Source organism: Barbatula barbatula, assembly GCF_947034865.1.
Source record: "Barbatula barbatula genome assembly, chromosome: 21".
Lineage (NCBI taxonomy): Eukaryota > Metazoa > Chordata > Actinopteri > Cypriniformes > Nemacheilidae > Barbatula > Barbatula barbatula.
In genome coordinates, this window is record NC_136784.1 from 6739002 (window position 1) to 6753359 (window position 14358).

At 39.4% G+C, this 14358-nt stretch overlaps 1 protein-coding gene across 2 annotated transcripts in view; it reads right to left on the bottom strand.

The window, feature by feature from the left end:
- The window catches only part of ext1c (exostoses (multiple) 1c), a 40199-nt gene that overhangs the window by 624 nt on the left and 25217 nt on the right, over positions 1-14358 (bottom strand). For both annotated transcript variants that reach the window (XM_079484344.1, XM_079484345.1), the window contains 9 exons: positions 6916-7009; positions 4434-4541; positions 2496-2615; positions 2063-2195; positions 1735-1853; positions 1014-1109; positions 837-923; positions 315-475; positions 24-195 (listed from right to left, as the gene is read on the bottom strand). In XM_079484344.1, coding sequence (XP_079340470.1) covers positions 24-195; positions 315-475; positions 837-923; positions 1014-1109; positions 1735-1853; positions 2063-2195; positions 2496-2615; positions 4434-4541; positions 6916-7009 — 1090 coding nt within the window. The remainder of the gene's footprint in view (positions 1-23; positions 196-314; positions 476-836; positions 924-1013; positions 1110-1734; positions 1854-2062; positions 2196-2495; positions 2616-4433; positions 4542-6915; positions 7010-14358) is intronic.

Sequence of the window (14358 nt, forward strand, 5' to 3'; positions counted from 1 at the left end):
AAAAAACTCGGCCTTATTCTCACCTGCAAAGCGGGCATCTCTTTGTACTGCTTCCTCTGTGCCACTTTGACGGGTGGCAGGTGTGTCACAGCAGAGACCAGGAAATTCATCAGGATATCGTCACAGTTTGTGGTGCGATCCACCAGCACACGGAGAGACAAGGGCAGGTAGTGAGAGAACAGGTGATGGTAATACCTGTACGACACAAAGGCATTAGGCCATAATCAAAGAGCACAGTTTGCCATGATGATATTTGAGAGCTTGATCGAGCATCGAGGAAATGATTTTAAAACAAGACAGCTCAAGTCAATTACCTGTGATAGAAGGCGGCTCCAGTGAGGACAATGGAGTACTCATTGGTCCATTTAGAGGTGTAGCCCCAGGCTCTTTTAACCGGGTCCCAGAAATGGCTTCTGGGAGGGTAGCCAACAATCCTCTCAGGAAAACTCCGCCAAACATGGAAAGCGAAATTGATCTGTGAGTGCCAGAGAGGAAAAACACAAATTAGCTATGTATGTGGTTATATTAAAACCGTTTAACCTAAATCCATGTATCACTTTTTCCATATTTTGCCACTGACTATGACTATTGCTCATGCTTTTTAACCTCTTACTATGTAATAAAGGAATACTTTACCCAATAATGAAAATGATTATCATTGTGGTTGAATTAGGCTTTTAAAGAACCACTTATACTCAACACTCAAATGTAGAAATGTAGTTACAGTATGTGGTTTAACAAACAAATTAAAATGCAAAAATGCACTGGTTAGTTTAGTAACATCTAAAAGTATGAAGTGACTGGATTTCTTTACGCAGGGTTAAAAAACACTCTACCTCATTGGTCAGCAGAACCGTGTCTTCATCGAGGCTTAAAACCGCATCCGTCTCGAGCACTGCGTGAGGCAAGAAACGACTGCTTGTCTGTTAACAGAAAGCGTGGCAGAGAACATGAGAAACGAGACAGAGAAAGAGAGTGACATTTCTTGACTGTGCACTCGCTTGAATACTCACTTTTCTTCTGCCATCTGTGACCGTAAGGGGCACTGGCATAGGCGGCCATTTACTCCGTTGAGGGGGTGGCTTTTCACTGTTCCACAAGATTATGATCTGACAAGAACCCAGACATGAAAACAAACAAAGCATCACAGCATGAACTCCGGACTTTTTGGTGGCTTGGTGGTCTGTGGCTCTGTTTACACATGGTATTAAAGTCACCATGAACAGGAAACAGGAAGTTTGAAGTGTTCTACACAGTGTTGCAGTGATGATTAATAAAGATTTATCTGTGCACACCATTATTTTTTCAAAATTCATTTGCGCTTTTCATTTTTAATCAAAAACATTTAGCTCGTCTCCCCCTCTCAGCAACAACTCTACACCACATGACGTGAGCAACAAAAAAAGAGGTAGGACTATACTGACTGTCCAATGGTCAGGCATTATAGCTCTCCCCTACAGGTCCACCTTACAACAAACCAGCCAAAAAGGGAAAAGCAAAATAAAGCCCCGCCCTAGAAGCCATTTAACTTGTATTAACCACGATGTGGAAAATAAGTCCATCGCAACTTCTGTTTCATGGTGACTTTAAGATGTCACAAGTGCTCACCCAGATCTAGTGAGATGCTTTAATAGCGTTGCAATGGTAGCAAAATTCCATTTGAAGTTAATAAAGATCAACATTACTCTGTATATTTATTATCATTGATGACTAGTGATAGTAGCTTTGCAGTACCTGTGAGCAATATTTGGATTTGGAGACGACCTGCAAAAGCTTCATGATTGGCTGAGATTGGGACACCAGAGGTGAGGTGGCATGAATGACAGCAGTAAACTCTTGACCTGGGCTGATCCCTACATCAACAGAAAAAAATATAATAGTTCTTATCAGGACAATACTATACATTCTATACAAATAATACATACATTTTATTATACTACACATATGAATATGGAACAGTGAAAACATAAAACTATGCTTTTTTTCAAACAAGTACACGGTACATACGGTGCAAATCACTTTACACTATATTACACAAAGACTTTTTAGATCATTTGCTTACCAAGGTTTAAGTAATAGAAGGGATAGTGGGCCAGGTGTGTAGAGTACTCGGGCAGAACCAGCAGCCCACCAGGCAAGGCATTCCACATTAATTTATTTCTGGAGATGTGGGAATACACTCTGTCCTTTATGATCTGAAACATGCATGCGACAGCATTTATTATATCATAAAATCAAACATAGTACATTAAACACCAGACAGTATCTCCATTTGCACAGCATGTTCGCTTTTTCTTGACTAGACAAGTGTTGGCCAGCAGGGGGCGCACTTAGGCCATAACTGGGCAAAATCGACATTTGTTGGCAGTTAACCTAGGGGCAGAGGACTAAATGTGCGCTAATGATGTATGGCATCATGTGCAGGTTTAATCTCCACTGACAGACCTTGCTTTCTGTCAGGTACGCCACAGTATACACGTCTAACCAGCCCTCACCTCCAGTGTGGTGAGTACGATCTTATCCACGGAGGAGAAATACGCTTCCCAGAGCATCTGTGTGCGCTGTCTCAAAGCAAGCACCCTGTCAATGCCTACAGCACGCACTGTAGACGGCACCTGTAGGAACAAAGTTACATTAAACATACTGCTGAGAATACTACATCAATGTCTTCCGAACTTTGACGTCATCATGCTTTTGTGTGTACACTCGCTGTACTCAAAAGTTATGATAAACATTTTCTTACTAATTGAGAATTTCCTTTTATTTTCCTTTTTTGTTATTCTCTTGTCATGATATACATGATATATCTCCTGATACTGTAGATAATTCATATGAACCAATGCGCAGAATAAGAAAGACAGATGACATTCCGAAAGCAGAAGGGTAGCCTTCTCGTCAAAGGAAAGAGAGCGCATAATAATCTCTGGAGAATGTGAAAAATATTCTTGGGGAACAAAAATATTCTTGTGGAATCACAAAAGTTTTTGCGAAGGAACACAATGTTCTTGGGGAGAACAATATTTTTGCTCCCTTTCCTATTTTTGCCACCACCTGCACATCCCTTTAGTGGCTAGCACGTCGCATCTGGTTTGACAATGCAATAATATTAAGAATACATAAAGAAAGGTTTATATTAAAATTATACTAACTGTTGAGTTTTAAGATAAACGCTTTCAAAACTGTTTATTAAACACTATTAATTAAAATTTGATCTTTGGACAAATGACAATAGTGTTTTGTTTTAGCGTCCCTTAAGGCTTATGGGGGGACTGGAACCACCCCAGGCCCTCCTCAATCAAAACCTGGCTAAAATTATAACATAAAATTATAATATAAAATATATCACATTAGTGACGTCTCCACAAATATTAAGCAAAAATAATCCAAATCAATGCTTGACCGGTGAGTTTAAACAATACCTTATGACAAATTATACTTTACCATATTTCATTTGCGCATTTGATGTAAGTGGAGGTGAAACGTAAGATATGTAAACGTTATTGTGTTTTAATCCAGAAAATGGTAGTACTAGTTCCCGTTCACTTGTATGGCTAGTATGGCTATTTTGGCTTTCCTGTAGCTCAGTGGTAAGAGCATTGCATTAACAACGCAAGCTTCTGGGTTTGATCCCAGGGGATTGCAGATACCTATGTAAAATGAATAGGATAATGCAATGTAAGTCACTTTGGATAAAAGCGTCTGCCAAATGCTTAGATGTAAATGTATGGGTTTATAGGACAGTCTTGACCTTCCCAATATGGCGCCACCGTTGACCCATTAGCAACTAGCTAGTGCACTGAATTCAATGTGCCGTTTATTTACGGCTGCAAGGCTAAGTGAGTACACGCGGCTCTCGCTTTTGCGGTGAAACCAATACTTAAAGTATAATGAACATTAATTCTTGAAAATCGATGATATATTGGTTGATTGGTTTATTGAATCATTTATTTTACATTGTTTCCAAGTGCTCGGCCGGCGTCTCATTGCTAGATGTGTTCGCCATTTCTATAATTTGATTGCTACGATCACCTTTCAAAGTAAATTAATACAGTAAATGAACATGGAACATGATTTAGTTTTAAATTAGTAGATTATCTAAAAAGATCCATTTGAGAGACATGAAACCAATACTGGTTTTGAGGGACATTGGTCAAATATACAGTTTAGTGGGAAGTATATAAAATTATTTGATTCCACCACTAATGGTCAATCAAATGTAATATTTACTTCCGACAATGACCTCTCAGCCTGCAATCTTTTTTTTTTAGAGACTAAAATATTTTTGTCACACAACAGAATTGTTCTCATAAACTGTAACTCGATGATTAAAAATGCAGAAAAACAAAAACTAAGTAGATGTCAATTACTATCATATGTTGTAATTAAAAACTCTTTTCATCCTTCTCTCATCCTTTTTGTGGGAGGTGCGTTACCTGTAACAACAGCCTCTCGTCGCCCTCGATGACTGCCTGGTTCCATTGGATTACATCAGAGAAAGGTAACTCCCATCCATTACTGAGTAACACTGGGATACAAGCGGCCTGTGAGACACAAGAGACAGAGAATTACAATACAATACAAAAAATTTTCCCAATGAACAGGACCTACGAAGAATAGAAGCTAGCCCCATACACAAAAATAGATGCAGTGTGTTAAATTGTTTCCTTTAGGCAAGGTCATAAGATAGAATATAGCGTGTGATGATGAAAAGGTTGTTTGGATGTGCATGAAGTCTCATAGGAGGCCAATGTACTGTATGACTCAGGCAGACAGATGTGTTAATTACCCCCCAAAGTGAAGTGGAGGGGGTGTAGTTGGTGAGAAGGGAGCAAGGGTCCATGATTTATTGAAGTGAAGTTTCACGCTTGCCCTCCCTGTTGTTTACTATTCCGTTTTGATGTTGCTCTGTTTTCGCTCTCTTTTTCCTTTTTCGTCTTGTTTTCGTCATTCAGTTCATATTTTGGTCTTCACTGAGGTTTTTAATTAAATCACAAGAGAGTGCGATCCTAAGTAGGGGCAGAGATCAAACACACCCCCTCTAGCAGTGCGCTGCCTAGCTTTCATCTTAAACAGGCGTTAGAGGACACATGGGCGGACGGCAACAAATTGCTTCAGGTGACTGATTGCTACCTTGGCCTGTTATAACCACAGAGATGTAGGAGTTTGACTTTTGTTTCGTGCTCTTTGATGGTAGCTTGAGGGCGCTTGACCGGTATGTCCGTCTTGGCACTGATACATTTCTGGGTTGCTATAGCCATTTTTGCAAGGAGTGAGTCTAGTGGTAGGAATTCGCGAGTAATGTGATAAAATCAGGGCCATGGTTTGATAATATTGCTGTTCGTAATGTTAAATGTGTTTCATTAATTCAAGATATATTGCATCATTCATCTTACTTATATTCTGTTAATTTGTGGGACCATATACCCAGGTGAAAAAACTGCACTAAAATACACTTTGTTATTTAAAGTGCTCTATTTTCACACATTTATTTTGTACTTAATTTGTGCCTTTAATACTTTTTAAACAGGGCCAATGTGTTCAGAGGTGTATAAAGACGTTACACAATGTAGCGTTATGGTTTTATTAGCTTAGAATGAGCTCTTTCTGTCTGCATACACCGCAGGTCACCTACATGGAATTTGCCATGTTGTTTCTACAGTAGCAATAAGCGGACAAACTGCTCTACAGAGTGCATTTTGTAAACACTTTATTTCCTTTGGCAGAGGGACGACATCTTATTTGTCAGCCACCGTAGTGCTTCGAAAGGGAGGGGTGGAGTGAGTCGTTGGTTGCAATTCGCACCCTGACCACTAGACGTCGCTATAATCTCCACATTGCTTATGGAAGAGTACTAGGTGCTATTAAATAAAGTGTATTTTAGTGCACTTGTTCTTTTTACCTGCAGTAGAGCAGGACTGCTAACATTGAAAAGTTGGGCAGATCTCTTTTGCCCTTTATCTGTTTTATTTATTTAGAAAATTCCACAATTTATTATTATTTGAGATTGTCCCTTTTAACAATGACAATATAAAGATCAATAGAAATATGTTTTTAGATACTTTCTCTGCTGATTTTCGTGAGTTTGAAATTTGGTCCAAATAATTGAATAAGTGTGGCTTATTTCTGTGAAATACGTAATGATTTAGAATCTTGATATCGTATTGTGAACTAAATATCATAGTACTTCCAAAATATTGATTTCTCCCACCTGTATTGTCAAGTTACCCAACTAGTTTTTCACTTATTAAGATGCATACATCCCTCAAACAAGGTTTGTTTATTTTTCAAACACAGGTGGCAAATCGTGGCAGTTATTAAATGGAAATGTGTCTAGAAATCCATAGAGAGGGAGAGAGAGAGAGAGAGGGGGAGGGAGTGAGAGAGTGAGAGCTGTTGTGAGATTAGAGAGAAAGAAGCAGTCTATGGATGACAGGGGTCGGAAGATGTTCTAGAACTTTCCGCAGCACTGGTAATTGCCAGTTCTTTCTGTGGCTTTGGCCGCCTCACAAGAAAAACAAGATCTAGGGCTTATGTGGAAAAGCATGAAGGGAAAGACACTAAAGAAGAGAAGGAGAGCCAGGGAGGGACGGGTAATCAGTGTGAGGGCCGAGCTGGGTGCCAAACCCACCGTTCTGTGGATTTATCCATTCAGCATGACTCGCTGGAGTGGAGGACACCCTCTGCGAGCTTCCGGCCCTTTCACACACTACCAGGACATCCAAGAATATATGTGCCTGGGAAGTTTTGCCACTTAATGGCTAATGTGCTGTTTATCTGGGAGACTTCAAGACCTGACTGGTTTCATAATCCTCTGGGTGTAGTTGAACCTTTCTTGCATTGCTAAAAGGAGCGGTTAGCTTGTTGAAGCTTGCACGCCTGTTTTGAGTCGAGGAAAAAGGTCACTGAACGTCTTACCTGCAAAGACTCGAGGAATCGAAATGAGCCCAAGCGGCGGCCACGAGGTACGAGGCAGAAGGTGGAGTTGTGGAGCAGCTCTTGATAGTCGAATCTAGGCAGAAAAAGAAAAACAAAGTGAGACAGATTTAAACTTGGGTCAAACGTGGGACCACCGTGTCAGACCGTTACACTATTCACAAACCACAACATTAACATAGAAGCTTGTTGCTGGAGGAACAAAAACACAGCCACGTTTTCTCAATAGTGACGTAAAGCCATTTTCTGCACTTTAGCATAACACTCATTGTTCAGTATTCTTCACATTTTATACTTCTTGTTTGTGCGAGCAATGAGATCAGATCTGGCTTGCAACATTTCCTGATCATTTACTCGTTTCAGTCTGTCGTTTCAGTAGAAAAGGCCAAATATAAAACCAAAAAGAAGAACAATTTTAACAACCTTTTACCGCACCGCAATGAAAAAACATTTAAAGTCTGTTAAAGGAGGACATCAGAGGTCTTTGAGAACCACGCAGGCACTGTTCAAACCCGAGCCGTGCTGAGGGGGGTGTTTTGATCCGAGAAAGCCATCGTCTTTGCCTCAAGCTGTTGTCCCTGGCAACCATTTATGGTTTCTAAGAATACACTGAATCCTGCTTTGTGTGATTGCCACCTCTGGATGATTTGTGAGGGTGAAGGTGAGAGAAAACCGTAGCTGACCCAGAGTGTGTTAATGAGTATGAAAATCAGTTAATATTGAGCAGATCTGCTCTCAGATAGATGTTCTGTCAGATCAGGACACAGCAAAAGCTCTAAGCTGCCATCTGCCCATGTGTATAAAGTTCAGGAAAACATTGAAAAATGCTTTCAGGCTGCTGAAAGTCACGGTTAAAGGAACAGTTCACCCAAAAAATTAAAATTCTGTCATCATTTACTCACCCTCGAGTTGTTCCAAACCATTTCATACCTGTAATAATGACTTTTTTTCTGATGAACACAAAAAAGTATGTTTGGAAGAATGTTAGCAATTTTCAGTTCATGGACATGGACAAAAAATATTGAACCCAAAATTAGCTTTTTGAACAATGTAGCAACATAAACAGTATAGGGCCCACCTATTGTAGGCAAGGATGTCAGAGAACTGAAAATTGCTAACATTCTTCCAAATATCTTTCTCTGTGTTCATCAGAAAAAAAGGTATTATTACAGGTATGAAATAACATGAGGGTGGGTAAATTACACAATTTTCATTTTTGGGTAAACTGCCCCTTTAAGGAAAAGGGAATCCCACAATGCATCGGGACAAGCTTACGAACAAAACATCTTCCAGGATGTCAGATGAAGAGAGATAAATAACCGCGTATAATTCATTGAATTAAACAGAGTAACAGTGTTTGCTGTGACTGCAAATGCAAGTTTTGCACTTCTATAATTATGTGGTAGGTAGTACTTGCGGAACTGTTTATATCACTTTCCAACTTTGTATATTCTCATTTTCAACAACTCGCACAAATACCCTCCGCCATGCCAACAAACTTCTTAATGACACATACACTTTTGTTGCAGTGGTGTATGGTATTTACAGGCCTCTTGGCTGCTTGCTGGAGATCATCTGAGCAGCGTTTTGCTTGGCTTCTGCGTGTGTCGAACCGTTACAACCCTGAAAGAACCCAATGTTCCCCATCGGCCCGACAGAAGTGGTCCATGGTGCCGGGCCCTGACAGAAACCTCCAACAGAAGTGCAAACAGGCTCATATGAAAGCACCTCTATCTCCATTTAGCAGGACGTGCTGTTTATTTACCGGACAGCCAGTAAAGTAAACAGGGCTACCGTCCATCTTTTCTGTCTTGCTGCTCCCTCAAAGAATTCTGACAATTAATCCACAGTTTCTCCTTGCTTATCTTTGAATTGCAATGTATCCAAAAATGCAAGACTTAAGGTCATGGGACAACAGCACATTTTACAAAAAATAAACATTAAATAGGGTGCTTGTGTATGTTTCTGTAGAGCAATCCTTTAATAATATAGTATAAACTTTCTACTCCAGTCTCACAAAGCTGTAGATAAGGCATGACATAGATAAGGCATGACATATTGATGTAAGTTTATTTTAAGTTATAACAGTTATATAGATGAAAAGTGATTTAAATGAATATGTCCTCTTTGCCATTAAATGGAAATAACTTTATCAGAACCTGATAAAAATGATAAGAAGAAAAATGTCACACGGCACCTTAAAGGCTTTTCCATCTGAAGTCTTCAGTTACTGTTCTTGTGAATGGTACTTTATTTAGACAATACTACTTCATTAGCTAGACTAGCACCAAATGGACACAAACCAATGAAAACCGGGCTGATCTAAGCCAGTTTTTTTAGCAGGCCAGACCTTGTGGTTTTGATCACAGTCCTTCACATGGTGTGTAATGTGGTGTGGTTTACCCAGCAATCAACAGAGCTCTTTGGCACTCAGGCTCTGTTTGTTAGTAGAAGCTCTAATCTGCTCTTCTGTTTACTACCTGTTAAAAGAATTGCTCTTTATGATCTAATGCATCACCCATCTCTGCTTGTGTGAAAGAGAAATATGAGGGAATGTGACTGTACGCTGTAGAGTTGACCCACTGTTGTCTCCTGCTGTGAGTTTTCTGCCGTTCTTGTGCATAGTCCTAGTTATATTACCTTGTTCCTATCTTGCCTTGCCGTTTGTGGAATTATTATCAGTATCATTCGGGACTTTGTTTGTTTTGCCCCCTCGTGGGAAGTTTTCTTTTTAAACCTTGTTTTGATTTGTTGTTTGCCCCATCGCGGGTTTATTGTGTTATTAAAGTCTTTTTGTTATACTTTAGTTCAAAGTATGAATCATCTTTGTGAGGAATTAAGGGAGACTTAAAAAATGACACACGACACATGCACAAACTTACTAACACTGTTTATACAGATTGTAGTATTTGTGTGTCAGAAACAACGAGTGTAACTTTCTATGTATTTATATACTTGTATGTATTTAGGCAAAATTAAACTCTGCTATTATTTGGTTATACTGACAAATAATGTATAGTTTGCAAGTTGCTTTGGATCCATACGTGTAAATTCACAAAATCTAGTTGTTTAATACATATCATGCAAAACATTATTCAAAATGCAAACACTATTCATAAGGAATAGTTCACTGTTTTTATGCAATATGTTGAAAATGGAAAGGGGTAATAACTCCAGCTTCTGCAAAATGAGGTTGTTCTTTTCTGACACTCCCTTAAAGACACCGATAACAAAGCAATATCCACATTGCCCTGTGGGGTCCCTGCGTGAGTTCGGGTGCCCGCTAAGTAAACTCAGTTAAGAATAGACGCCTGCAGGTGAGCGTCTGCTTTTATCTGTGTTTATATATGGAGAACATAGCGTGTTTGCGTATACACGCACAGTCATATGCTCATGATTGCGAGGCCTGCAGACGCCTCCCAGCTGCGCTTCCGATATCTTGCCTCTCCAGGGGAGAAAAGTGCGTAAAATATTTATATAAACGCAGGAAAGTTTTGTTGGAGTCAAACATGGTGCAGAGTCCTGTCACAGACACCAAGGATCAACTGTTCCATATCTCTGGCTCTTTCCTTGGCTTCACACCTCAGTGTCACTCTCTCCTTATTTCCTGTCAGCTTAACTGATACCAATGCATCATCTATCTCTCTCTCCTTATTTCCTGTTTTAGGTATCTACTTCCTGTCAAGTCTCTCTCTCTCTCTCTCTCTCTCTCTCTCTCTCTGTCATTGAGAGCAATGAGAGGGCAGCTGTTGTGCTGTGTGTGTATCAGAGCTGCTGAACATTCCCCGGCTGCTCAGCTGTCATCAGCGGCTGTACACCAGAGATCTCCGTCTGTGTGTAAGAACCAGTGTGTGAATGAGTGTGATTGAAAGAGAGGCTGTTTGAGCTGAAAGTGGTGAGTGTGAAAGATAGTATTCATGCTGGTGAATGTTGTAGCACAGATGACTTAAACAAGTATACACTGTATACTTCCACAACATGCATTTACTAGGACTGTCAAAATGAACATGCAGAACTGATATAACTGGCGTCTATAAATGTATTAAGAAATTGCTCATACAAGAATGAAACGCCTGAAATTCAAAGGTTCATGCTTTTAAGACGCAGAAATGAAAGTAGTCCACATTACTTTAACTCATTATTCAGTGACATTCTCCATCTCTAGTATTCAAGTATTCATTCAATAAAATTAACTCTGTAATATTTAGATTTTTGGCCTGATTTTGGTCCTAATATTTTATTATTTATTATTTTGTAGTTTTTTTAAACTAAAATATAGTTTTTTTTTCTGAATATATTGTATTCTTTAGCACAATATACACACTATTCTTTCCAGCAGAGTAGCCGTTAAAGAGCACAGAAACAAATCGTCAATATTTTAATGATATAGTCCTTTTTATAACTTCAAACCTAAACTTGGCTATTTATAGAATGTCCTCGGCAGGTGACACACCGGCTCCACGCTGGTCACCAGGTGCCCACAGGCACCATGTTGGAGACCACTGGTGTGCACAGAAGATTGAACCCCTTTATTTCAAAAGACTGAGAGAAAATCCTGTTTTCCATGATATAACCCCATTAAAACACACACAGTGAAGAGGAACAGATAGCAGGGGTGTAAATGTGTGCTAACGGCTGATAACAGATGAAGGTGTTAGCAGTCGGAACTACTGTGACTGCGCTCGGTGTTAGCAGTATTGGTGCATGACTCATAAAGCAAGCAGGGTGAAAGGTGTGTGTTCACAGGAGGCTCTGGGACACCAGCCAAAGACGCCTGGAGTGTGTGTACGGGTGACAGACAGAATGAAGGAGAGACAGGCTCATCGTGCTGTTGTGTAGCTGAAAAGAACGTGCACGATCAGATTAAACATCTGTGTGGAACGCACACACACACCACAACGTTCAGGGTTTCCGCAGTAACAGATATTACACAAAGAGAAAACCACAACAGAGAGAGAGAGAGATGATGAATATGAATATATTTGTGTATATTTCTGATGGGATCTGGTTACTGATGTAATACGTACTTCTTTGGAGTAAGGTTTATAACCAGCCACTGTTTTTTCTAAGTCTGGTCTCCCAGCTTGAAAAGTCTGATTTTCAGGTTTGTATGGTTTTTGAGACCATTTTGAGATTCATCTAACCAGCAAAATACCAGCTTGGAGACAGGAGAAGAAAAAGACCAACTGAAAGTCAGCTGACCATCTTAGATTGGTTTATTCTGTTTTATCCAAAGTTGATTTCTTTATTTATATGAGCATTTGTTTTTTCACATTTGAGTGTGTTGCTTTATACTATTATTAAATCTGTATGTTTCAAATAGTTTGGCAACACAAATGTAATTTTATTTTTGTCAAACCAGCTTAAACAACCACATACAGTACTTTAGGCAGTTCTTACAGACAGAACATTATAAACTCGATGTTATGCGAGTGACATTTGCTTCACAATGGTTCACAAAACATTAGGAGGCGATAATATCACAGGGCCGACGGGTCAGAAATAGACCTCGCAGACACACCCAGTTCTCTATACGTTTGCATTGTGGGTGTGTCATGTCATTTTGGCGAACTATGAAAAGTCAAATGCAGCCTGAAGAAATTTTTCAGCCTGAAAAACCCACTGAGCTGAGGAAGTGAAGGTTAGTGAAGTCACTATTTGTAAATTTAAAGGAAATTTAGGCTCTTAATTTTGTATACCTAAAATATCCTCCTTCTCGTTCACCCTCTTTCTCTCTCTCTCTCTCTCTCTCTCTCTCTCTCAAAAAGGATTTTAATTGAACGGCTTTGGCCCTGATCAGCATTGTATGCTGATACATACGCATGGTCAACACGAGCCAGATTAAATATCTAATCCGGAAAAGAGTAAGAGAAGGACAGAGGGCGCGCGGGTGAGAGGAAGTGAGAGAGTGATTTACACTTGACCTTTGTCCTTTTGCAACGGATGAGAGATGACGCTTAGCGGCCCAGCGGTGACTGTCCGTCAAAACTGACAGGCCACGCCCCATCTGTGTGTTTTAATCTGTGTAGCCTCTGCATTAGGGGTTTCAATAACTGCATCACATAGACAGCCCACGGCAAGGTGTGTGAGTCTGTCCTCTACATGTCTGTTTGGACTACTACAGCCCTACGGCATAAAGATTCTACGTCTGGCAGTATTAGATTATTACAATTTAATTTATCACATAGTAAATATGATCAATCACACATTTCACATGTGTTAAATGTGACAATAGTTTCCTTTTAAATAGTGAAATATGCACTTTAAATCATTCTTACTTTGTTGAGCATTAATGATCATAAAATGCCACTTTACCGAGATTGCAAATAACTTTTTTGGTACAGAATTTGTGAAACATGCCATCTGGATTTGCTAAAAAAGGTAGCTGTTAAGAAGGTGTTTCTATATCACATACTGATAAATGATTATCTGACTGTGGGTTTGTGCATGTGTGTACAAAGTTGTGTGTATTACAAGTGCACACAGGAAACCACACAGCTCACTGAAGCACTGTTCTGCTATTTGTCCTGGATTCTGACTTCATGATTCCCACAATGCGCTCGGATATAAAGTCAAGTCTTTCTCCGTCATTAATCATAGTGGGCCAGTGTGTGTGTGTGTGTGTGTGTGTGTGTACGTATACTCTCTCCTGCCTCTCTCTGTCTTTATCTCTGTAAAGCCTCAAGTCTGCTGTCATTGTTCGCTTGTGCCTATATGCCTACTTTTACTTAAATTTTTCTTTCAAATCAAGATGCTATACTCTCTAAACTGCACTGATACGCATTTGACCACTCGATCCGGGACCTCCACACAACAAACCCATGAATGTTACAAGCATAATTAAAATAATATAAAGGGATGTTTTATCAAACAAAACTCTGTGATGTGAAATACGCAGCACACAGTCAAACATAGTATGTGTTATACAGTAAACTGAATAATTAAGCTATCATATGTGGAAAAATATGTAGACATCAAAGGCAAAGAAAGCACAGATGCCAGTGCAAGTATGAATAGACAGAGAATTAGATTCAAAGGGAAATTAAATGAAGGCATGGTGCAAAAAGCCTGTTACTGGAAGATGAGGAGGAAAGCAAGAACGAGTTTGGAGAAAATAAACAGAGGGAGAGAAGTGCAGAGATGTTTGAGGACATATCCGTTCTTACTGGTATAAAATGACGTAAATATGTGTAAAATTACACATCAATGACTGTCTGTGTATCTCTCTCCCTTCAATCCTTACAGCTTTCTCTTTTTTTTCACAGTTTTGATCAAATACATTTTAGAACATGACAATTAATGGATGGAAGTAATTGCATATATCAAAATTTGCTGAAATAAATTGTCAAATTAAGATTTTATGAATTCATTGCATTTGTGTGGCAGCTAATGTCCAAAATAGACATAAAAGTATCAATTAAATTA